The 25251-nt window shown below is 42.0% G+C and overlaps 1 protein-coding gene across 6 annotated transcripts in view; it reads left to right on the top strand.

Annotated features, from left to right (window-relative positions):
- Window positions 1-25251, top strand: part of CTDSPL (CTD small phosphatase like) — a 90123-nt gene that overhangs the window by 40449 nt on the left and 24423 nt on the right. For 4 of the 6 annotated variants that reach the window (XM_009558278.2, XM_009558281.2, XM_054060453.1 and 1 more), the window contains exons 2-3: window positions 14702-14856; window positions 21503-21535. In XM_009558278.2, the coding sequence (XP_009556573.1) occupies window positions 14702-14856; window positions 21503-21535 (188 nt within the window). The remainder of the gene's footprint in view (window positions 1-14701; window positions 14857-21502; window positions 21536-25251) is intronic. The other 2 variants (XM_009558283.2, XM_054060455.1) reach the window with 1 other exon arrangement.

Here is a 25251-nt window from a genome sequence, read left to right as displayed (position 1 = left end):
AAATATTTCATCAGTAGTTGTGCAAGTTTATCATGATCATGCATGAGGGCTGGAGCACTTCACATAGGAGGACGGGCTGAGAGGGTTGAATTTGTTTAGCCTAGAGGAGAGAAGGCTCCGGGGAGACATTAGAGCAGCCTTCCAGTGCTGAAAGAGGCTCCGGGAAAGCTGAGGAGGGGCTCTTTATCAGGGAGTGCAGAGAAAGGATGAGGGGGGAGGGTTTTAAGCTGAAAGAAGGGAGATTTAGATTGGATATTAGGAAGAATTTTTTCCTCTGAGGGTGGGGAGGCACTGGCACGTGTTGTCCAGAGAAGTTGTGGATGCCCCATCCCTGGAGGTGTTCAGGGTCGGGTTAGATGAGGCTTTGATCAACCTGATCCAGTGGAAGGTGTCCCTCCCCATGGCAGAGGGGTTGGAACTGCATGATCTTTGAGGTCCCTTCCAACCCAAACCATTCAATAATTCTGTGTTCCTTACTCCACTGAGGCCGAGTCTTTTCCAGAAATTACATGGTTTAAATGGCTTTCGTTCTATAAAATGTGTTACCAGAAACGCTGTTGTTTTAAATGTGTACTTTCTCACAGAGTTGATGTTTTATGAGAACTGCGCTCAGTATCCACAAAATAGCAGTGGTCTGGGAGGAATAAGTGGTAATTGGAGATAGGAATCAAAGGAGCTACAAGGCGTCCTGGTCTTGATTCTTCTTATTAGGGGTGTATCTTTTGGGGAGCAAACTTTGAATGAGCGGTTTCCTTGGCGGGGATGAGAATTGTAGGCTGTCTGAAAAGCTCCCCAGGGAGTGAACAAAAATTTCATAAGGTGAAATGGAGAGGCAAAACTTTTTCCCTGCAAAGGAGCAGTCTTTAACAGCATTTCTATAAGGTGAATCCATTAGAGCAGAGCTGTTTCTAGGAAAGAGAGAAGAAATCTCACAAAAATAGACTAATTCTTTAGATTTGATGTCTTACTGAAGTATTTGCTGCAAAAAAAGTACAGTTGGGAATGTTGCTGTCTCTATGGGAACATCTTACAGCTATATTTAGGAAAAGTAAATTAAGCTTGTTCTACACAGATGAGCAAGGTTTTGGTAAGGCTTGGTTTGGGGGGTTTAGAAGTATTTTGAAGGGAAAGAGTAGAAAAACTTATTCTACGTTTGGGTTTGGTGAAGCACACGCCTAATACTTTTCATATCAAAACCAGTGCTGAAACCTGTGACCCTGTGGTGGGTCAGCCCATTTGCAGTGGGAGGCAGAAAAACTCAGCACAGTGTTTGAAGCCAAACCTCAGGCTGTGAATTTGGTCATTGGAGGGGGGGGAGGCAGGGGAAACCCCAAACATATCTTCAGAACAACAGAACAAACTGAATTAGGAAATGAGCCAGTATGGTACCCAGCAATATGTCCTTCAGTTTTGGATCACACCTTGACTTGTAAAATTAATTGATTGGATATGGTATGTGTCAGGTGGATAGCTTAGAGTCATAGAATCATCAGATGGTTTGGGTTGGAAGGAACCTTAATGATCATTCAGTCCCAACCCCTCTGCCATGGGCAGGGACACCTTCCAGTAGGTCACGTTGCTCAGAGCTTGGTGGTTTACACATTGCACGGTGCCTGCATGGCACAGAAGAAGGGGCTTTTACAGCTTTTCAGTAACTTCATACTGATTTCATGGCATAAGTTCTTGAGGAAAGCGTGGCCTGAGATAGCAGAGGCCGTGCGTGTGTCCATGCACGTGCGAGTATCCGTCTGTACTTCTGCAATAAGAAAACATACTCTGCAAAATGGCTTCTCTTTAGCTTGTCCTTTACTCTTTTTAATTTAATCAGCATTGGTTCAAAGACTTGCATTGTTTTTGTGTTGTTATACCAGCTTTGAGTTAAATGGATGTTTGGAGCAGACTGGTAACTGCTTTGGTTGTGTGATGGCTTCAGATGCTGCCTGTTGCTCACTCCTGTCTGCTTTTCTTGAGTTTTAGCTGCTCGGCATTGGGCCAGTTGTTCTTTTCTGCCTTTCCCACCATGCTACACGTAAGCACAACCCAAGGCAGAGCCGATCGGATACTGTACATATTTTCGCTCTATAAACACATGCTTGTTTACATTTGCTTCAGTGCCGTTTCTGACTCTAATCCTCTCCTGATGCCAGAGGGTATCAACCGTGACTAACACACTCGGAGATACTGCCATTTGACCCCATGAGCTGCTCGTATTTCCATTTGTTTGCTTCTCCTTTTCCTTCCCTCCTAAGCATTTAACAAATGATTATTAAATATCTTCCAAGATTTAAGAGGCCAACCTGGGAGCAATTGAGAAGAGTCGAGATGCACGAAACATATGGTCTGGTTGCTGATTCTGTTTGTTACTTTATGGTTGAAGACGAACTTCAGTGCTGAGTCCTCGCTCTTCAGTGATGCACATAAATGAAAAATGCAACAACCCACTCTTTTGTGCAAATAGGTTCTTCCTCTACAAAATTCTCTCTGCTGTTCTGATCTGCTGTTGCAGCTTGATTGTAAGCTGCTGCTAATATTTGGCAAAACCTTCTTAAAATAAACCCTCTGACATTTGTGCGATTACTGCTCGCTTGCTGTCACTAACTCAGCATTGCAGATTTTCCACCTTTAAACTCCCAGGTCCTTGATCCAGCTTCACAAACCCATGACGTTAACACCAACGTTGCGAATGCATCAAATTCCTTTTGTCAGCAGAAAAGGCTGGTTTGGATTTGCAGGGCTGTATCTGCTGGTGAACTTTGTGCAGTCTGCCTCTTTTTTTTTTCTTTTTTTTTTTTTCCTCTTTTACTAGAAGAAAGGTTGGTTTGTTGGCTGCCGGCTCGGGGCGGGACAGGAATGTAATGCATGCACAGACTGCGCAGAATTTCCTGTTCCAGTGCCGCGCCAAACCTCGGAGCTGGGAAAAGCTCCAGAGTGAGCAGCTTGGTCTTTGCTCAAACAATGAAGAAATGCCGCAGCTTCTGAGAGGCTTCCATATTTTATTTTTTTTTTTTTAAATATAGATTTAATTTTTTTTAAGAGAATTTTCATGATGTGCTAGTGCTTTGAAAGTATCAGATCGTATGTATATCCCTGGCTCGTATCAGAAATGGTGATACAAGCCATGGTGATATCCTCGTATCAGCAGGAGTTGGGAAGGGATTGTGCCCCTGTACTCAGTTCTGGTGAGGCCACATCTTCAATCCTGTGTTCAGTTTTGTACCCCTCACTACAAGAAGGACGTTGAGAGGCTGGAGCCTGTCCGGAGAAGGGCAGTGAAGCTGGTGGAGGGTCTGAAGCACAGGAATTGTGGGAGCGGCTGAGGAAACAGGGGCTGTTCAGTCTGGAGGAGGCTGAGGGAAACCTTATTGCCCTCTAGAACTGCCTGAAAGGAGGTTGTAGCATGCTAGGTGGGTGTTGGTCTCTTCTCTGAAGTTACAAGCAATTGGATTAGAGGAAATGGCTTCAAGTTGTGCCAGAGGAGATTTAGATTGGATATTACATAAAATTTCTTTACTGAAAGAGTGGTGAAGCACTGGAAGAGGCTGCCCAGGGCAGTGGTGGAGTCTCCATCCCTGGAGGTGTTCAATAGAGTGTGTAGACGTGGCACTTCAGGACATGGTTTAGGAGGCACAGTGGTGTTGGACTGACAGTTGGACTCAATCTTGGAGGTCTTTTCCAACCTTAATGATTTTATGATGATTTGATATTTTTTTTCTACACTATTTGTAGATTACTGTGGCCGAGACAAAACATGAAGCTCAGTGAAGCACTACTGAGAAGAGGTGGCTCCATAACGTCACTGCTAAAAGTTACGCTCATTTTATAGCATAATACCTCTCCACAACGTAGCCTGCCTGGTTCAATTAGCTTTATTCTCCATCTAGTTAAAATCCATTGTAATCTTTTGGTACTGGAGCTACTTGTGCGTTATTGGCTCTATTTTATTTTGCTCTTAATCTGTTTTGATGCATCAGTTCTGCATTGCTTGGATTTTATTTCAGAAGCGAAGTATTTTGATTTAGCAAAAGCAAAAAAACTTTTGAGTTTGACCACTGCTTCCAGTGAACACCAAACTCCAGCACAGTGAGCTTGCCTTGTGTAGTGTGAAAGTGAGATATTAGGATTTCTTTCTTTTTAATTTTTAGCTTTGTTTCCAAGTGGTTCTGGTCCTTTATATCTGTGGCAGCTCCGTCACCCTTTCAAGACTGATAGCTGATGGCAGAGTGACTGGGGGTGTGGCTGGTTATTTGTTTTATCTTCTAATTTCATTTTTTTTTAAGCAGATGTATGTTTCCAGAACTTACATCCATAGGTTCCTCTGGAACATATGAAGTGCTGTGGCTCTTCTCCAAAAAAGCAAATAGTAGGAAAAGGGTTCGACTGCAAATTCTGTGTGTGCATTTAAGCACTTTAAAAAAAATAAAGTTGTTTATCTTTGTAGTGCGTTTTTTAGTGTGTTCAGCAGTTATGTAGTCCTGTGGGAGAAGGGTCAGCCTTGTAAAGCAGACCCTGTTAAACCCTGTTACAGACCCTTAATCAGTGTTGCCCTCTCGCAGGATGCCACATGCTGACCAGGTGAATGGATGCCAGTGCAGGACCAGTACCAAGCACAGCTTTGGGCTGTTCTCTACCTCTGAAGAGAACCCAGAGAAGGCTGCATGGGCACATTCAGCTTCTTTTTAAGCACTCTTCAGCTCTTTTTAAGCACTCTTCAGCTGTTTACACAAAAGGCGAAGGTAGAGCAGCTCCCTAGCTCATCTTGCTGGAGGAGCTACTGGAATGTTGCTGGAGGTAGATGTCTAACTTCACTTTCATATTCTTCTCCATTTTCTGCCCCCGGCTGTTGCAGTGGCAAGTGATACAGGCACAAAAAAAGTGCGAAGTGTTAATTAGTTCCTTTCTGGATCACAGGGAGACCTACTTGTCAGTCCTCTGGAGATAAGAGATCTACATGTAGTGTCTCTCCAAAATTGGAAGTGGTCTCAGTGTAGCCCTGTCAAGTCAGCTTGTCAAGCGCTGGAACAGGAAAGGAGCTGGCCAAGATATGCGCTATTTAATTTGAACTTGAAGGTATTTCACTTGGAGCGTAGTTCAGCAGGTTAATTCAGTTGTTAAAACAGTTTTTAACTTTTCAGCTTCATTTTTGGATGTGGATGCCCCTGAAGCACTGGATGTGCCATCAGTCTTCGAGCTGAACAAACGCAAGGAATTGGGCTTTGACAGATAAGCGTAGCATTTCCTAGTAGCAACCCTCCTAACTTTTCAAATGCTGCAACACTGCAGGACAGCATAAGTGTTTAAATCATGGGTTATATGAGAAGCTAATGCATATGATATGAAAGTTATACCATCATACATACATATGTCCAACCAAGCCTTGGTGTGCAGGCTTGAAGTGTACCAACTGCTTTTTGGTTTTTGAATTTGCCTTGGGATCCATGGGGTTTATGTGGTGTTCTGAGCCTTTTCATGGTTTCTTATCCCTCCTCGGCGGTTAAGAGGCTCTGTGTGCAGTTGCTGGATTTAACATTTACTGGCTGCTTGTGTCTCATGGTGAATCATAGCCCTGTACAGACCGCGCAGTGCCAAGTTCTCAGGTGTGTTAAAAAAGCAGCTTCAGAATTTCACTACTTTTGATCCTTAGAAAATGAGCATGTAGCAAAAGTGGCAGGTATTTCACTCAGTTTAAGGACTGCTGTAAATAATTGATGAAGGGCGAAAGAGGTTTTTTGCTTTAAGCTGCTGCAACAAAAATTTTTCCAAAGCTTTGTTTAGTCAAGTAGAGGACTTTTTTGATTCGTACAGCTTCAGGTGTTTCGAATTAACATTCATCCAAATTATTTTTCTCCTTTTGTCCTAGGTATTGTGTGAAAGTGTTCTTGCATAGGACTTTTTGCAGGTGTGGAAAGCAAAGTAGTGTTCTGATACCGGCTAGATAATTTCTCTTTGAGTAAGATAAGCTGTTAGAATCGGCCATTAAGGTTGGAAAAGGTCTTTTTTAGATCATCCAGTGCAACCGTCAGCCCAACACCATCATGCCTACTAAACCAGTGACAAAGTACCATATCTGCGTGTTTTCTGAATGCCCTCCAGGGATGGAGACCCCACCGCTTCCCTGGGCAGCGGGTTCCAATGCTTCACCACTCTTTCAGTAAAGAAATTTTTCCTAATACCCAGTCTAAACCTCTCCTGGTGCAACTTGAAGCCGTTTTCTCTCACCCTGTCACTTGCTACTCGGGAAAGCAACACCTGCCTCACTACAGCCTCTTTTCAGGGAGCTGTAGAAGGCAGTAAGGTCTCCGCTCAGCTTGCTTTTCTCCAGATCAAACAACCCCAGTTCCATCGGCCATTCCTCATATCATAACCTTTGTGGTCCAGACACTTCCCCAACTCTGTTGCCCTTCTCTGGACATGTTTCAGCCCCTCAATGTCTTTCTTGTAATGAGGGGCCTAAAACTGAACACAGGATTCTTGGCCTCACAAGTGCCAAGAACAGGGCAACGATCCCTTCTTTGCTCCTCCTGACCACCACGCCATTTCTGGTACAAGCCAGGATGCTGTTGGCCTCTTTGGCCACCTGAGCACACTGCTGGCTCATGTTTGGCCAGCTGTCAACCAACACTCCCAGCTCCTTTTCCACCAGGCAGCTTTCCAGCCAGTCTTCCCAAAGCCTGTAGCATTGTGTTGGGTTGTTGTGACAACAACATGTGCTCTTGTGTAACTTGCACCGCTTCTGAGCTTATTTTCCAAAACATCACGGGATGGGTTAATAATGGTTATGTTCAGTTTTCCCTAAAAATCCTAGGAGTTCATCAATCATATTGACATTTTTTTTCAAATTCAAGTGCAGTGACTGACTTTAAATAGATTCAGGGGAGATAAGAGATTATCTCAAAAGTAAACTTAAATTACGTGGTTATTTTCCCTGATGTCCACACCGATCTTACATGTTTAAGCTTTTCTTTCTTGGTCCCGAGCTGTGTGAGCAGCTCCATCCAGGGTAGACTGTTCATGCAGAGTGTGAGAAAGAGTTTGGTGCAGGCGTAGTTAGATGTTTTGGAAAGATTTTTCTTTCACTAAACTACTCTGGGATTTCTCCCTTCAAAGGAATAATTTCAATGGAAAAACCAAAGCCTTCAGTTATCTAGGGGTGGGGGAAGAGGTTACCCACTTTGCTTGAATGAAGATAAGCCTGAAGTGTATCATGCTGGATATAAACTCAGTGATTTGCTTAGATTATACATATCTGAAGGTTAAACCAGTTGAGGGGAATTCTTTCATGTGTGTGACAGTGCTGTTATTGCTGTAATTTCTGCAGAGATTATGTGGCAAAATGAAACTTTTCAATGAAAAACTGCAGATGGCATTTAAAACCAGCTATGTGGGCTTCGCATGCAGATTTGGCACCAAGAATTGCAGAATAATTTCTGTTCTGGTCAATGTATCACAAAAATAGGAGCTGTATAAGCAAACTTCATGGTTTTCTGCTACTTAGCTCTTTGTAGCTTGAGTCATGTAGGATATAAAACTCTATTTTTCCAATAAGATCAGATATAGCCTCTTAGGAAGACTGAGAAATTATGCATCTCTAACCATATATAAGTTTCGAAATTGCTTCCTTTTGAAGAAAGGCTTTGTTTAATACTGCTTTATTCGGACTTTTGTCTTTCCATTTTGTGTTATAAACAAACTTGAGAGCAGAGAGCTCATGAAACACAGATGTTCGTTTTATTGCATTTAGCAAGTTTGTCCGTAAGCGCATGGAAAGTCTCTCCATTACCCGGTTTATATTATTTGGGAGAACTGGCTATTGCATTCATTCAATTAAAAAGAATTCAGCAGTAATTAGCTCGCTCATGTGCTGCGGAGGAATGGGCTGCATTAGGAGTCCTCGGGTCTGCCCATGGCGGCTTCGTGGAGCAGCGAGAAGTTTCTTGAATGACGGCTGCATCACAATCTGGTTTTGTGATTTCACACAACCACAGCAAATTGTGGTGGGAGAAGCCCTGAAGTAAACTCTTTTAGGATATACTGCATGAGGGGAAAGCTTTTTCTTTACTGTGTGACTTGTGCTGCTCTTGTAAGTATCATGGTGGGAGAAGAGCAGCACAACACTTCCACTTCCAAATGATGGTTTGAGGGAAAGAGGCTTGAGATGTTGCTGTAGATTACTTCTATTACCATGTTATTGCATTAGTTTCTATTATAATTTTTTTCTGTAATATTTGGGGATTAGTTTCTGGTTTTTTCTCTTCCTTTTCTCTTTGTATGACCACCCAGTGTGGCATCTTCTGTTAAAGCTTACATGATTGCAGTAATTTGTTTTAAAACTTATCTTTATCTCTCCTTGAGCTCCTCTCAGACTTAGTAATGCTGTGCGTTTGTTAGGACTTGCCGGAAGACCTCAAGTACAGTGTTGTGGACCATCTGTGACTTCCAGAAGCTCACAGGCAATTTAAGAATTAGCGGGTAGCACACGCGTTGTGAGAAGTGAGGTTTGGCGTTAGGATTAATGCAAGGGAGCACCTGGAATTCCTAGGTGAGACTTTGTTCTTTCAGATCAGGATAAATCTGGACCAGATGGACTTCCCTTTTGATAGGAAGAGCCCTGCTCTTGTTTCTGACCCTGACTGCAATTAGAATCATAGGATGATTTGATCTGGCAGGGACCTTAAAGATCATCCAATTCCAATCCCTCTTCCATGGGGATTCCACTTCCCACTCAGACAGGTTGCTCGAAGGCTCATTCAGCTTTCCTTGAACACCTCCAGGGATGGGGCATCCATCACTTCTGTGGGCAACTTATGTCAGTGCCTCACCACCCCCACAGGAAAATAATTTTTCCTCATATTTTATCTAAATCTCCCCTTTTTCAGCTTAAAACTGTTCCCCCTTATCTTGTCCCTGCAGTCACTGCTAACGAGCCCCTGCCGAGCTTTCCTGCAGGCCCCCTTTAAGTGCTGGAAGGCTGCTCTAGGGTCTACCTGATGGTGCTCTGTTTTCATCATGGATATTGTATGTGGTTCTAGGCCTTCTCTCCCGCTCAAAAATGTGAATTGGAGAAGGTACAAAGGTTAGAAACAAGCAGGGTCAGAGTTAGAAAACAACTGAGCTCTTGGCTGGACTGTGGGCTGCCTTGCCACAACATATTTCTGTCGCTAAAAGTTGGCATAGGTTCAAAACGTTATGGGATCAAGTCACAGAAGAGGAATTTGTTGAGGTCTGTTATGTACACAGTTGATGTCTTTGGATAAGGAGGTCTTTAAACTGCAGTTTATGGGCACACACCTGCTGGTTATAGCCTTCTTTGCTTTCATTGATAACAGATTTTCATATTCTGAAGTTACTTTGCCTGGGGTTTTTGGTACACAGTCTTTAAAAGAGTTTGGTATGCAGTGTTTCAGGTGGTGAAAGGTCGCTATATGTTGTGTTCAGCTTTCAGTAGTGATGGGGATAACAAGTTTAGAACATCTGTGGTTAAACACCTCCAGGGATGGTGACTCAACCACATCCCTGGGCAGCCTGTTCCAGTGCTTGATAACCCGTCTCTGTGAATAAATCTTTCCTGATATCCAATCTAAACTTCCTCCGACACAGCTTAAGGCCACTCCCACTTGTCCTATCACTTAGGAGAAGAGCCCAACACTCACCTCTCTGCAACCTCCTTTCAGGTAGTTGTAGAGATCAATAAGGTCTCCCCTCAGTCTCCTCCTCTCAAGGCTAAACAACCCCAGTTCCCTCAGCCACTTCTTGTAAGACTTGTGTTTCAGACCCTTCACCAGCTTCGTTGCTCTTCTCTGGACACGCTTCAGAACCTCAGTGTCCTTCTTATAGTGAAGGGCCCAAAACTGAACACAATATTCGAGGTGCAGCCTCACCAGTGCTGAGTACAGGGGGAGAATCACTTCCCTTGTCCTGTTGACCATACCGTTTCTGATAGAAGCCAAGATGCTATTGGCCTTCTGGGCCACCTACATGCAGTGCTGGCTCATGTTCAGTCATCTGTCAGCCAACACCCCCAGGTCTTTCTCTGCCAGGCAGCTTTCCAGCAACTCTTCCCCAAGCCTGTAGCATTGCACAGGGTTTTTGTGTCCCAGGATATGCTGGATGCTGCTCCGGCAATGAGTTCACCTATTTCAGTTTACCTCTCCAGTCTCATTACTGCCTGGTCTTACCTACAGGCTTTTAAGGGACGCTGAGTTTTGTACTCTGCAGTTTTTTTCTTTTTAATGCTTGCGGGCACTCACAACACCTCAGTTTATGGTAGTGTTTCAATATCAACACTTTTTTACACCTTTAGAGTTACAAGTGTTACCTGTAAGTACTGTCAGCGCTTGAAGAAAGAAAACCTAGTGAACAGTACATGTATTTTGTCTGGTCCAGCATCACTGAGGAAGGAGAAACTGGTTTCTGTGATGCACAACACTGCTGTGGTTGCTCAGAGTGAGATATGATGCAAATCATTTCTTCAGGTGCAATGCTTGGGTACATTAAGAGCGTCTCACCTAAAGTCACTTGAGAGCATTAATTCCTTTCTACGTGCAAACTTACGTTTATCAGCCTTTAAAACATTTCTTCCTAATATCTAATCTAAATCTCCCCTCTTTCAGCTTAAAACTGTTACCCCTTGTTCTGTCCCGATATTCCCTGATAGGGAATATTAAGAAACAGATCTCTAAAAAAGCATCCAAATTAGTGGAAAGACCCATTTGAAACACCGCTGTGCTGTGAATGGCAAGATTGCCATGATGAAAAGCAGCCTGAAGGAATAATTTTCCCAGGAAAAAACATTGCACTAAGTGAAAATGAATTGGCCATTTGAAATGTATAATTTGATCAAGTAAAATAAATATTTTTGAAAGATTTGGGGAAATCAGGTGTTGCCTGAGACTTGAATATTTATTTATTTAGAGCATCTATTGTTTGCTGCCTCTTTGTCCTCTGCTTAAAAAACGTAGGAGTGTTAGTTCTTCAGTGGTTATCCGATTCACGTTGATCTGCTGTGTAGCTAAGGCTGTGGATGATGAATTGAAAAACGCTGCTGGAATCCATACCTGATGGAAAGACTTGCAGCAGAGAGGAATTGTGAGGTGTGAACGGGCCTGAGGAATCACTGGAGATCAGGAATTGAAGTGTCTTGGCCACATGCGTTTATAAAGGCTTAGCCACTGGAGCTTATGCAGCATCCCTGCTTTCACTCCTTTCTGTTAAATGCAGTGCATTTTAAGCCCATATGTTCCATATGGGTGGAATTCCTCTTGGAAAGTTAGGACTTCATTCTGTAACCACTTAATATTGCTTTTAGCATGCCTGGACTGACCATGATCCTTCATAACATGAGTCTTGGGGACAAACTTGATGTGGTTTAGGTAAAACGTTGCCTCGTGTGCAGTTTTTATCCATACATCTTCTGAAGGCTTAAGTTCTTAATGCTTTGCAGCATTTCTTACACAGACATTTAGTAATTCATTTTTCTTGCTGGATGCTCACTTTTTATTAACTTAATAGAAATGGACTGTGCCTTGAAAAGGTACCTCAGTCCACCCTGAAATATAAACTGGGCTTTATCGTAAGATGGAGTCTTGGCTTTGGGAGGACAGTTTTACGCAAAAAAAATGTTTGCAGAATGAAATTTAATGTTGCGTTCTTGTTCCTTATGAAGTCCAGGAAAAACAAAAGCTTATGATAAATGCTGTGTAAGAGCATTTGTGTTTTAAGCATTCAGACTTAATTATTTGCTGTCACATTTTTAAGTAGAGGCTGAAAACAAAATACAAATTACTAGCAAGGTTTCTATGGCACTGGCTTATGGAACAGGACATCCAGCACTCGGCTTCCCATTCTAATTTCAGCATTTAAGGTCAGAGAGGAGTTCTTGCCTGCATGATATTGCAAAAAAAACTTGTTTGTGCTTGTAATACAAGTTTGCTTGATTGCTGTTTTGAAAAAGTCCCTCGTGGCTGCCCAGGTGTCCATTGGGGATTTCTAAAGGCATGTTTCTGCAAATTCATTGCAAACAGACAGTGACATTTTGAGAACGAGCCTTTTACTCTAGCATACATCACCCATGGCCAGGGTTTTGTATGTGTTTTCCATTTAACCGGGGTATTGAAAAGTAGTGATTAGATTGGGTTCAGTACACGACTGTCTTTAAAGTGGTGAAACACTTCCTTGGACACACAGACACATAAAAATCTGTGCCCGGTTCTGACTTTATTCTGTTACTTGAGCACTTTTTAAATGGTGGAAATTTATAAAACCCATTTAGTTTTTGATAGTTGTACACTTTTTCTCTTAAGACCGATTAATAACTGAGCCCGAGCATTGCTCGCTCGCTTTAGGCAGAAAAATACTTCAGCGATTATCATAGAATCATAGAGTATTTTGGGTTGGAAGGGACCTCAAAGATCATCCGGTTCCAGCCCCCCTGCCATGGGCAGGGACACCTTCCACTGGATCAGGTTGCTCAAAGCCTCGTCCAGCCTGGCCTTGAACATCTCCAGGGATGGGCAGCCACAACTTCTCTGGGTAACCTGTGCCAGTGCCTCACCAATCCTCACAGGAAAAAAATTTCTTCCTAGTATCTAATCTAAATCTCCCCTCTTTCAGCTTAAAACTGTTACCCCTTGTTCTGTCCCAATGTTCCCTGATAAGGAGCCCCTCCCCAGCTTTCCTGGAGACCTCCTTTAGACACTGGAAGCTGCTCTAAGGTCTCCATGGAGCCTTCCTTTCTCCAGGCTGAACAACCCCAACTCTCTCAGCCTGTCCTCCTATGGGATGATATTTTTATAATATCAAGAGGAAGGGAGATGTGTGGCAGTTCCCTAATAACTAGAGGGAGGAGGAAAGATGGGGTATTATGTATTCATGTGTGTAGTAGGACTTGCTCAGAATTTCATTTACCTGCTAACTTTGGGTTGGGGGTCTGGTTTCTCCCTTCTAATGCAGAATATAAATAAGCTCCGTGGTGCATAGATCCCTGTTAATTTGCATAGTGCTACGACTCTCATAGCATCTGTTTTTCTCAGTATAATCCACCTTTTTAAGTTTGCCACGTTAAAATGCAGTGCTGCATAGCTGTGAAAAAGGGGAATAAAAATTAACTTGTTTGGGCTTGTTTGCGTGTTTTTTAAATGAAATCATTTGTTGTATCTGAAAGGGACTCTATTATAGTCTATAGTTTAAGATATCCTCTGCTTAGTGGAGAGGGTGAGGTAGTGCTGGCTAAGTAGGAGAGGGCCTGGCTCTGTGTGGGATGCGTGGGGTTGGAGTTTGCAGTGTTCACCGTAACAGCTGCCGTGAAGCACTTATTTACAAGGCGCACGTGGTGTGGTTGTCTCCCATTGTGTTACCATCTGATGTTATCAAGTTGAGTATTGATAGCATTCAGTACTGTGTGTTGCAGTGGTGTAGATAAACATCAAAGAAAGGCAATACGGAAGGTGCAGGGTGAGAAGGGTGCAGTTGCCTGCCTCTGTCCTGGGAGACTATGGAGTATTGACCCTGTCACACTCTGATGTGGGAAGCAAAGAATTCCAGCTACCAATAGATCATTAAAATATTCAGTATTCAAGTCTTGCCTAGAATATTCTAAATTTTTCTTCTAACTTTTATTTTATTTTGTTTTATTGTATGTATGTTCAAGTTCCTAATTATCAGGAGGTTGAATCTTAGGGAAATGATGTCTTAGGTACTTTTCTCCAAACTGTTACTTTCATTTACTGGTTTTAGTCTTCAAAAATCATAGATTCATAGAAAAGTTAGGGTTGAAAGGGACCTTAAAGATCATCTAGTTCCAACCCTCCTGCCAAGGGCAGGGACATCCCGCGAGATCAGGCTGCCCAAGGCCCCATCAAACCTGTGCCAGTGCCTCATCACTCTCATGGTGAAGAAATTCTTCCTTACATCTAGCCTAAATCTGTCCCTCTCCAGTTTATACCTGTTCCCCCTCATCCTATCACCACAAGCCTTCATGCGTAGTCCCTCTCTAGCTTTCTTGTAGCCCTTTCAGGTGCTGAGAGGTCGCTATAAGATCTCCTTGTAGCCTTCTCTTCTCCAGGCTGAACAAGCCCAACTCTCTCAGCCTGTCCTCATATGGAAGGTGCTCAAACCCTCTGATCATCTTTGTAGCCCTCCTCTGGACCCGTTCCAACAGCTCCGTCTCCTTATGTTGAGGCTTCCAGAGCTAGACACAATACTCCAGATGAGGTCTCACAAGAGAGGTGTAGAAGGGCAGAATCACTTCCCTCGACCTGCTGGCTGTGCTTCTTTTGATGCCGCCCAGGGCATGGTTGGCCTTCTGGGCTGCGAGCGCACATTGCGGATCTTCTGTTTTAGATCTGTTAGATCTGTTTAGATCTGTTTAGATTCTGTTTGGTTTCTCAGTCCAGAGATGCATTCTAACAGCATGCGATTTATTGTATGTTTCATGTGTTTCTAGGACAACAAAGTAGGGACTTCCGTTTGTGTGGAGATGCAGGTTGGTTAGGAACAGGCTATGGTCAACCTGTGAGTTTGACAAGGAAAAAATGTGTTGAAATGGAAGGAGGGAGGTCTTATTATAAAGGAAGGTCTCTGTGACATTATCTTAAGACTTGAAGGACTTCTTTGCTAATAACCTTGCATTTTAAATTCAGTCATTGTGTGTCTGGAAAAAGCGGTCTGTGTATTAATGTGTTTTTCTCCTTTTTTTTTTTTTCCCTAGTGTCCCAATGTAATATCAGCTTGAAGAAGCAGAGGAGTCGAAGTATCTTTAGCACCTTATTCTGCTGCTTTCGTGACTACAATGTCGAACCACCATCTACCAATAGCACCAGTGCTCTTCCTCCTTTGGTGGAGGAGAATGGAGGACTTCAGAAGGTTAGGCTTTTATCTTATTTTGTGTCTTTGACAACCAAGGTTTAACAAGTTTGTCTTAATAAGTTTCCCTCATGGGGAAAAAATTACTATTTTGATGGTGAATTGGTAATATGATCTGTTCAGCTACAATTTAAAACTGAGTTGTCCATGAAAGGTATTGGCACTAAGCATTTTTATAAGAAAGCAACATTTAAAACCCGAATAAGACGCTAAAAAAAGTGGACTTCTCATAATACCTCAGGTACTGAGTTGTCTCTGGCTTTGGTTCTTTTCCCAGCTACAGGGAGGTTAAAATGTGTCCAACTTGCACGTTGGAACTGCTTTGAATGTCAGCTGAAAGGGTTTTCAGTGACATAAAAACAGTTTCAGAAAGGAAATAACCATAGTTGTTTGGATCTTTTTTATAACCAGTTCTCACACTGAGTCCAGAGGTATCAAGTTTTGTCCATTTTTCGGGGTTATTAACTATTGCTTACCTAATAAGTCAAGTTAATTGATACAGGTTTTAGCACTTCAAAGCATTGTATGTAAAAGAAGCACATTACTTTGAGTTCTAGTAATTATATTGGTTTGCATATTCATAAAATTGCAACACAAACACTTTTACATGCGCTTTTTAAATCTGAGATTTGCAATACCTTATGTTACTGAAGAATGTCAGCTCAATATAGCAAACACAGGAGTGCCATCTCTTCCATACTGTGTTGTTTTTCAGCACTCAAATCTCCCCAAGTGCTGTGCTCTTAATTGAAAAACCATTCCCATGCCATTTCCCAGGATGTTGAAGGATTGAAAGTCTAGGTGTATCCATGATGGAGAATAGCAGAAACATCTCTGTCTTGTCAAACTTCTTCTCTTCAAACTAATTTTTCGTATTTAATGCAGCTGATGTCTTACCTACTTTGTCCAGTCCGTTTTATTTTGGTTTTGCCAGTTATTCAAATTCTGAAAAGCTTAGGAGAAAGCGCAGGGAAACTGTTTGGTGGGAAGAGGAAAGGGAAATAAATTGAAGTGACTCAGAGAAAGACGACGTGGATGGGTAGAGGCTGAACAGCAACAGTTCATGCTGAAACTGCTCATGCAGAGGTAAAGTGCACTGAAATCCCAAGAGGAGGAATTGAATGGGTATTTTTAGACATCTTTTGCTCGTTGAGGTACGTTTTAACTGAAGCGAGGGAAATCCAGCCTGCATGTGCTGAAGAGAAAGTTGAGTAGTATGTAGCACATGTGCACGTTCACTTGAGAAATGGAAGGAATGGGAAACAAGTAGAATTTCCTTTTCCACCCTCCTAGGGAATGGGAAGGAGATAGAATTGAGGCTGCTACCAAAATTACAGTTGAGAGAAATGGGAACTCATTAGGAAGAAAAGCATGGAGAAGATGAGACTCCATTGTCTGGAGTCAGCAGTTTTCGGACTGCGTTTTGTAAAATACTTCGTAGCTATATCTTTTGCCTTGAGCAGGCGATAGCGTGTGTGTTCACACAGGTTTCCATCCTGACTCTGTACTACCTTAGCGGGCACTTTTGAAGATGTTCACCAGCCCAAGACAGAAATCACAGAAGTCGTGGGATTATCGGACTGCAGGTTAATAGAGTAAAAAAAGGAATACATTAAAAAGAGTTATTCAAGAGTGCATTTTCTTTAAAGAGAGTAAAAGCCACTCAGATGTGTACAGGTCTTTGTAGAAGGAATCCAGCAGAGCTAAGCCTTTGGGTAGTTCTTAAGTGAGTGCAAATGTGTGTAATTTCTATTTTAAGTGCAGTATTGAAGACTAGTAAGCTTTGTATGTGTTTTTGTGTAACATGGTGTAAGTAGGAAAATCTTTTAAAGAAAGAAAAACAGCAGCGAAGACTTGGATATATTTGTATATCCTGGCACTGTCAGGCTGGTGCTTTTCACTAGAAGAGCTGAATTTTAGAGCCTTGCAGGCTAGTGGGCTTTGACCAAGTCACACTGAGAACTTTGTCTTGATTCAGAAGTGATAAGTAAGTCCCAGGAAAATAATGAAATTAAATGTCCAGGAATGATAAAATTACCTGCTTCAGGAAAGAAAAGAAGGTCTGACAGCACACTCGTTAATCTCCTCTGCCATTTAATTGAAGCTCTCATTGCGTTAATTTTGTATGCCAGCTTGAGAATAGTTTAAGTTCTCTTGAGTTGCTGTTCAAATGGTCACTTAAAAGAGCAACAGCAGATACAACTATGTTGTGTTAATTATTGATCACATCGTTGGTGACCTCTGACCATGGCCCAGTCAGTTCATGTGTTCTCACCCTTTCCTTAAAAAATGGAGCAAGAAAATTGGGCAATCACATTAAACAGCTATTAGAAACTCATATAAAGTGGCTGGGATTTCTGTCTTTACCATTTGGCAGAGTTGTTACATTAAAACTGGTGATAAACACTTCAGAACAATGAAAGGAATGGAGAAAGCTGCTGGTTTCATAGGAATTCAATGTTCATTCTGTGTTGCTTCTGGCGTATTCTTGAAGTAGATGTGACAGGCAAACTGCTTTCTAGTGAGGAGGCTTGATTCTTTCCGTGATAACCTGTTGCAAAGGAGGGAAATTGGGAAAGAGCATTTCATAAAGTAATTGAAAACACAGTTCTGAAATTTTGTTCAGAGTAAATGTGTTGTGTGATTTAGTTTTTAGTATTATTTTGCTGTATCAGAAAAAATGAAATCAGTTCTTCAAATAAAATCAGTGCTTCATTTAGTATTTCACCAAATAATGTGACTTGATTATGCTTGATATTTCAAGTATCCTGTCACTTCTTAACAGGATTTGAAGAAACACCACATTGAGCATGGTTTAAACAGGTTTTTTCAGTGCTCACTTCTATTCAATTGGGAAAAGGGGGAGAAGCAAAGCCCAAAAACTTCTTTGAAGTATTGAGTTCATTTTTAAACCTTCTACTCACAGAGCAGCTGCTTGCCAAGTGCGACTCTTAATACTGGTAACGAATGATCCATTCTGTCCCTAAAGGTTCTGTACAACATTTTTCAATAATAACTTGTATTTACTGCAACTACTGTTATATTTGTTTTTCTTAAAATGTGACACCTTTTTAACGCAGCACAAGATGAATTCTGAGTTGTAATCTCTGTTACAGTGGGTATATCAGCCTGTCTGCAGCTGAGATGCTGAGCCAGATGTGTCAGTGGGAGCACACAATGTTCAGCCTCCTGAAATCCTTGCTAAATTTTTCCTGCCTCCTCAGCAGCAGGCAGCTCACCAAGACCTTCCAGCCAATTTTCTTAGAGGCCAGAGTGCTGGGGGAGAAGAGTGTTCTTTGTTTTCTTCTGAATAAGTTTGAATCTCAGTTTCTGTTCTTCACTCAGCAATTTGGCTGAACTTCAGTATTTTCTGGGCATGCTTCTGGGTGTAAGGGTCTTTTTCTTTGAAGGATTTGCAGGTAGCAAATTCCGTCTGCAGGGTTCAAGGATGAATCTAAATAGAGAAAGGTGAGACTAGAATCATAGAGTGGTTTGGGTTGGAAGTGACCTTAAAGATCATCCAGTTGCAACGCCCCTGCTATGGGCAGGCACAGCTCCTGCTGGATCAGGTTGCTCAAAGCCTCATCCAGCCTGGCTTTGAACACCTCCAGGGATGGGGCATACACGACTTCTCTGAGCAACCTGTGCCAGAGTCTAGCTTGATGCATGCTGGTTCTCTCTTCCCTTCATCTTCAGTTATGGTGGGTGCAGAAGCTCTGACAAGTCTGTCGTCACTTTGACGTTTCACTTACCGTCTACTTTCACACTTAGGGACAAATCAGGCAGATGGCTCATGTTGAGCAAGATGAAGCATGAGTGAGGGAAGTATTCTTACACTTTTAGGATTGGAGGAGATGGTCTAGTATGATCTTTGTGTTAAAGAAACAAATGTGATAAATCTGTTCTTTTGATCAGGGTTATTTAAAATGAAACAGCTCCGTATAGGATTATAGAATCATAAAATAGTTCGGGTTGGAAGGGACCTTAAAGATCATCTAATTCCAAACCCCTGCCAGGAGGAACATGTCCCACTGGATCAGGCTGCCCAAGGCCCCGCCTAATGTGCCCTTGAATACTTCCAGGGATGGGGCAGCCACAACATCCCTGGGCAACGTATTCCAGTGTCTCACCAGTCTTATAGTGAAGAAATTCTTCCTTATGTCTAGTCTAAATCTGCCCCTCTCCAGTTTATACCGATTGTCCCTTGTCCTATCGCTACAAGCCTTTGTGAACAGTCCCTCCCCAGCTTTCTTGTAGGCCCCCTGCAGCTATTGGAAGGTTGTTTCCTTTGAATGTAGACTGTTCTCAAAAAAGCAAAATTGCGTGGTCTGTCACTTGATGCTCATTGATCCCATACACACCATTGGTGAGCAAATGTGGTACTGAAAATGCTGTCTCTCTCGCACAAAAATTATGTAGCCAAGGGGAAAGGTAGGAGATATCATTTCATCTGTGTTTATTGTGCCATGAAAAAAAGAAAAAAAACCAATTAGTTTCACAAGCTGAGCAAATCAGCTTCTGGATTATCTTAGTGATACAATGAGGAAATTTTGGCATTCTTAGGAGCAGCTTTGTCCTGTTACCATCACCAGGAGTTCATGGAAAGACTTCAACAAATGCAGTCATCTGTCATCTATTTCCAACGATAGCATTATGACCTACTTCCCTTCCTGTTCCATGGCATCAGGAAATGAGGCAGGACACTTTTTAAAAGTTTCCCATGGCAGGCGTGTTTTTAAAAAGCATTTGCCTGTTGATGAACACTTAAACTTTACCAGCAAACTCCTGCGTTTATCTTTCTGCTTGTTTTTCCAGTTGTCATTTTGATTTTTGCATAGGTACTTTTTAGGGTTCCACTAAGGAAATTCACTTGTTTTCCTTGTTTTTTTTTTTTATTTAAGACTGTAAGGAAAACAAAGCCAACAGCACTGCATGTCCTTTAGCAGCTCAGTTTCTGGATTCCCGTGAAAGTCAAGCTTAACAGTCAAACCATGTGGTGCAGCTCTTGAAGCAAGAGATTGCCAAAACAGAAAGCAAGTTATGTCACAGTGAGCACCTCTTGGAAGTCTGTGGGAAAACCTGATGTGATACACAGCTATATTTGTGTCCACAAGTAATATAATCTTGTACTCTAACTGTGGATATGCCTCTGCCTCTCATATACTGTTCTACTCTGTTGATAGAAGAGAAGTTCCAGTGGCATTTTATTCTCTCTGCCAGTGAATGCAAAAGAAAGCCTTTAAAACCAAAACAAAACATGGGCTCGCAATCTGTGCTGTGCCTGTGTAACCGTATCCTTGATAACAATTTGATCACAGCCCAGCTAATCCGACTGGCACCTACTCTAATTCAACTATTTTTCAAATGGCCCTTAAACTTATGATGTTCCACTAACAGGACGTTAGCATGCTGAATTATATTTTATTTACTTTTCTTTTTTGCCATAATCTTGAAGGTTTTGGATTCTTAGAAGTTTTTGTGTGTGTTTGTATAGAAATCAGATACTTTTTACTAAAGCAAGATCCTTGATAGTTGCTGGTCATCGCTGCTCTGTAGCTGCTTCATTCACTTCACTGGATTTTTGTCAAACTTCAGTAAAACTTTTGCTGGTGCAGCAAGAAAAAGAGGAGTTATTTTATAGTATTGAATTGCTTTGGTTAGTCAGTGATGTGTCAACGCTGTTAGACTCCAAAACAAGTGAGCACAGACTTCTGAAGCTGGAGAAGGATGTTCTGATGTTGAAAACAGCCCTTTCAATAAACAGGCGATTTGCAGGTTGTCACAGCCTATGTTGTCCAAGTAAATAAAAGAGTAAGATAATCTACCTAAGCAACATCTGTGCTAGAAAGGTCAGCTTCCTTTTTATGTTCATTGCCCACCAGAAAACAAATACTTGGTTTTGGCAGATGAGAAAACACAGTTCCTACTCTCTAAAATGTTTTCCATGTTAAGTTGACGACCTTGCGGCCAGGCCATCTCCATTTAGAAACTGTTAATGGGAGTGTCTTTCTCCATACGTTGGGACCCAATATGAGAAGAAAAGGTCAAGTTGGCCAAAGATGGTCTTGCCTTCTCCCAAGTACAATACAAAAGTGAGACCTTAGAAGGAGCACTGGTAGTGTTCACTCTCTCTAGGTGAGGAAAATGGGATTCCTTGGATTTGGTCTGTCATCATCGAGTCCCCTCGGACATTGTGCTGTTGCCCAAGTGAAAATGCTGTCTTTTCCGAGGCAGTTGTCTCAAGTAACATTTAACATCAAGGAATGGGCTTCTGCCCTGCTGCCAAGGTCTGGCTGAGCCTCTTGTTGCTGCAGTGAAAATAGACAAATATACCCATGAGAAGATCTTAAAGCTGAAAACGTTACAGTAAATACAGGTACTTTCTTATTATCATTTCTTATTAATCATAGCATGGGTTTTACCAGTCCAGTCTCCTAAAAAAATGTAAATGGTGATGTACTAACCAATCATTTCAGTGACTAAAATGCAAGATCCTGTTTTGTTTTTTTTTTCTTTTACCCTGGTTTCTTGAATACTTTGAACTTTTGGTTTAAAATGTTTGAATGCTGCATTTACTGCTTCAAACCTTTGTTCTGCCCTTTAAAAGCCATTACCCTTACAGTGATTTTTTTTTCTTTTTCCCCAGGGTGACCAGATGCAGGTCATGCCTATACCAAGTGTATGTATTTTTATCCCTTTTTCTTTTGATTTTCATAACTTTTGCTTTGATTCATCTTATGTTGCGGTCTAACAGGTCTGGTTTGTGTTGCATGTTAGTGAAAGGATTTTATGTTCTGTCTGCAATGTTGTATACTCAGAGATGAATTGAACTGCATGTGTTGTACAGGGACTAAAAGAAGAGTTTGGGTTTCTTACAGTTTTCATCTTAAATTCATTTCTGAATTTTTATCATTTTGAAAATGCATTAAGTAGTGTGAAAGTCGAAGTTACTGATTTTAATAGAAACAAAGCTGACTCATCATCACTGTGTGGGACACATGAACAAAACACCTTTTTCCTCTGATTTTTCCCTAAATTCCAGTTTGGAGAGTTAGAAACTGTATAATTTGTTTAAAACAAACCAATTTAGGAAAACACACACTGATCATAGCTGCATTAGTGCACTCATTTGAGATGATGCTCTCAGTATCAACTGCTGTTTTGTGAGCCATAATAGTTTTGCTTATCTTCCCTAGATTAAACTTGGAATGCCATTTGGTATCTGAATTATTTTTCAGAACTAAATAGAAGGAAGGGGGAAAAAAAAAAGTGTTCTTTAAACTGAAGCTTTTAATTTAATTAGGTTTAACCTTTTTTGGTCAAAAAAGCTGCTCTTTTTCTGCTTGTTTTTTTTATGTGGATTAAGACTTAGGCTTCTTAAAGCTGGAAATACATTTTTTGAGCTCCTTTGATGTTCATAACACTCGATTATTACAGCATTTTCCAGGAAATAGCAGTGCTGGTCTGTGGAGTTACTGTCACAGCGCTGTTTCTTGAGATATTTCGTAGCCCCTAAAGGCCTGAATACTGCCCAGGACACCATATTTTTCCTCTTTCCCACCTTCTCACATAGCCCAGACATACCAGACCTGTAAGAACCATCTCATGCCACAGTGCAGTAATGTCAGGAGTTCTCCATAACTGGGCAGATCACTTCCTTCCTTCACCACTTTTTCTTGGATTTAAGAGCTGTTAGAGATGCTCTTTATTACTTAACTAGTATTTCTAAGATGAAATTACTTTTAATATGGCTCATGCATGTTTGCATGTATGTGTTTATGTATAAAAACACATGTATGTGCATGTAACTTACAATCATAGAATAGCTAGGTTGGAAAAGACCTTTGAGATCATAGGGTCAAACCATACCTGTCCACTAATAAAGCATATTCTAAGCATTTCATCTACCCATCTTTTAAATACCTCCAGGGATAGGGACTCAACCACCTACCTGGATAGCCTGTTCCAGTGCCCAATAACAGTAACGTCTAATCTGAACCTCCCCTGGCACAATTTGAGGCCATTTCCTCTTGTTCTGTCACTTGGGAGAAGAGACCAACACTCACCTCGCTACAACCTCCTTTCATATAGTTGTAGAGAGCAATAAGGTCTCCCATCAGCCTCCTTTTCTGTAGGTTGAGCAACCTGAGTTCCCTCAGCTGCTCCTCATAAGGCTTCTTCTCCAGCCCCTTCACCAGCTTCATTGCCCTTTTCTGGACATGCTCCAACACCTCTATCTTTCTTGTAGTGAGGGGCCCAAAACTCTATACAGCATTCGAGGTGCGGCCTCACCAACGCAGAGTACAGTGTTTGTATATATGTAAGCCTGGGAATAGAAAACTTTGGAATTCCAAATTTTCCTTTTCCACACCTGCAAGAGTCTGTGTGGTGACCATAGTCGCTCTACAAGTAGTTATTTGAATATAAAATATGTTCTGGCTGTGCTTTGACCTGGATTAAAATTTTCCCCAAGAGTGAATGTAGGTATTAATGTGATAAGATTTCAAACAGAACAAAATAATGACATGGCAAATGAGTACAGCTTTCTCAGGTACAAACATGAAATGCAGTACTTTGCTAGAACACCATCTTTCTGAGGTTGAAGCAGAGCTCTGTTAGGTTTGGATAGTGGTAGGAAAATAAATGATTCAATAAAGGGTTTCTTTTTCTTCTCTTTTTGGTAGCTCAGCTGTAATTTTGCTGAACTGAATTCACCAAGCTTTAATAAGGCAGTAAAATTAACTTATCTGTGCACTTATGATGTAGAGCTCTTAGTGTGTAGGTGACTTTCAAGATGTTTATTCCCCCTTCTCCAGTGCCTTCTTCCAGCAGGACATGCAAGTGTTTTCAAGCAACCATTGCCTACAGTCAGTTGTGTGACATTTACTGTTCCAGGATAGGAGTGCTTCTTGCTGTGAAACAGAAGCCATCGAGCATTAGCGTGTAATAGTCTAAATAAAGACCGAAGTGAGCTGCATGCAGAGAAGGTGGTAGGAATGAAGATGCAAAAACAGTGTTATATTTGAAAACTGCCTACAATTAAAGTGATCCCTTCCGCCAGTCACTAGGGCTGTTTGTCCTGAGTGCTGGAGCTCAGAGTTTCACGCTCAGACAGCTCTTAACTGTGTAATTAAGATCCATTAAGGCAGAAATTCTTCATGCTGTGATATGTAGGGTCATGGATGAGGAACTGTATGTCTTGTACATACCAGGAGAAAAACCTTCTAAACAGACAGTCAAGTCAGACATTTATGGGGCTCACTGCAAATGTAATCACTTCATATGTTTAGTGAATTCCTTAGTGACTCTGAAAAGAGTGCTGCCCACTCCCTGCTTGTTAAACTTTCAAGTTGAAGCCTCCAGTCAAAGTACAAGGTTTCCTGGAGCTTTATCTTGTGTTTATATTCTGGCAGGTTTCTGAAATGGTCTGTTTGAAAACGTCCATTGCTTTGCATACGTATGTGCAATATCAGCGAAATGTATCTTCTGTTGAATCGGAATTCTCCCATGTTAGAGAATCACATCGTGGTGAGGCTTGGAAGGGACCTCTGGAGATCATCCAGTTCAACCTGCTAACGCAGGTTCACCTTGAGCAGGTTGCACAGGAACACATCCAGGCGAGTTTTGAATATCTCCAGAGAAGGAGACTCCGCAATATCCCTGGGCAGCCTGTTCCAGTCCTCTGTCATCCTCATAGTAAAGAAGTTTTTCCTCATGTTAAGGTAAAACTTCCTGTGCTCCAGTTTGTGCCCATTGCCCCTTGTCCTCACTCTGTGAACCACTGAGAAGAGTCTTACTCCATCCTCTTGACACCTGCCCTTTAGATATTTATAAGCACCCTCTCGGTGTTCCCTTCTCCAGGCTAAACAGACCCAGGGCTCTCAGCCCTTCCTCCTAGGGAAGATGCTTCAGTCCCCTAATCATCTTCATGGCCTCTGCTGGAATTTCTCCAGTAGTTCCTTATCTTTCTTGAACTAGGGAACCCAAAATTGGACACAAGACTCCAGATGAGGCCTCGGTAGGCAAAGAGGGGGAGAACCTCCCTCAGCCTGCTGGCCACACTCTTCTTAATGCACCCCAGGCTACCATTGCCCTCAGCCATGAGGGCACATTGCTGGCTCATGGTCTGCTTGTTGTCCACCAGGACTCGCAGGTCCTTCTCTGTAGAGCTGCTTTCCAGAAGGTCAACCCCTAGCCTGTACTGGTTCCTTCCTGGGTGCAGGACTCTGCTCTTGCTTTTGCTGAACTTCATTCTCCACCCAGCTCTCTAGCCTGTCCAGGTCTCGTTGAATGGCAGCACAGCCTTCTGGTGAGATCAGCCACTCCTCACAGTTTTGTATAGTTAGCAAACTTGCTGAGGGTACACTCTTGTCCTGTCATCCAGGTCATTAATGA

Source organism: Cuculus canorus, chromosome 2 (genome assembly GCF_017976375.1).
Source record: "Cuculus canorus isolate bCucCan1 chromosome 2, bCucCan1.pri, whole genome shotgun sequence".
NCBI lineage: Eukaryota > Metazoa > Chordata > Aves > Cuculiformes > Cuculidae > Cuculus > Cuculus canorus.
The sequence above is the reverse complement of the archived record's forward strand: the minus strand, read 5'-3'. Positions and strand labels throughout refer to the sequence as shown.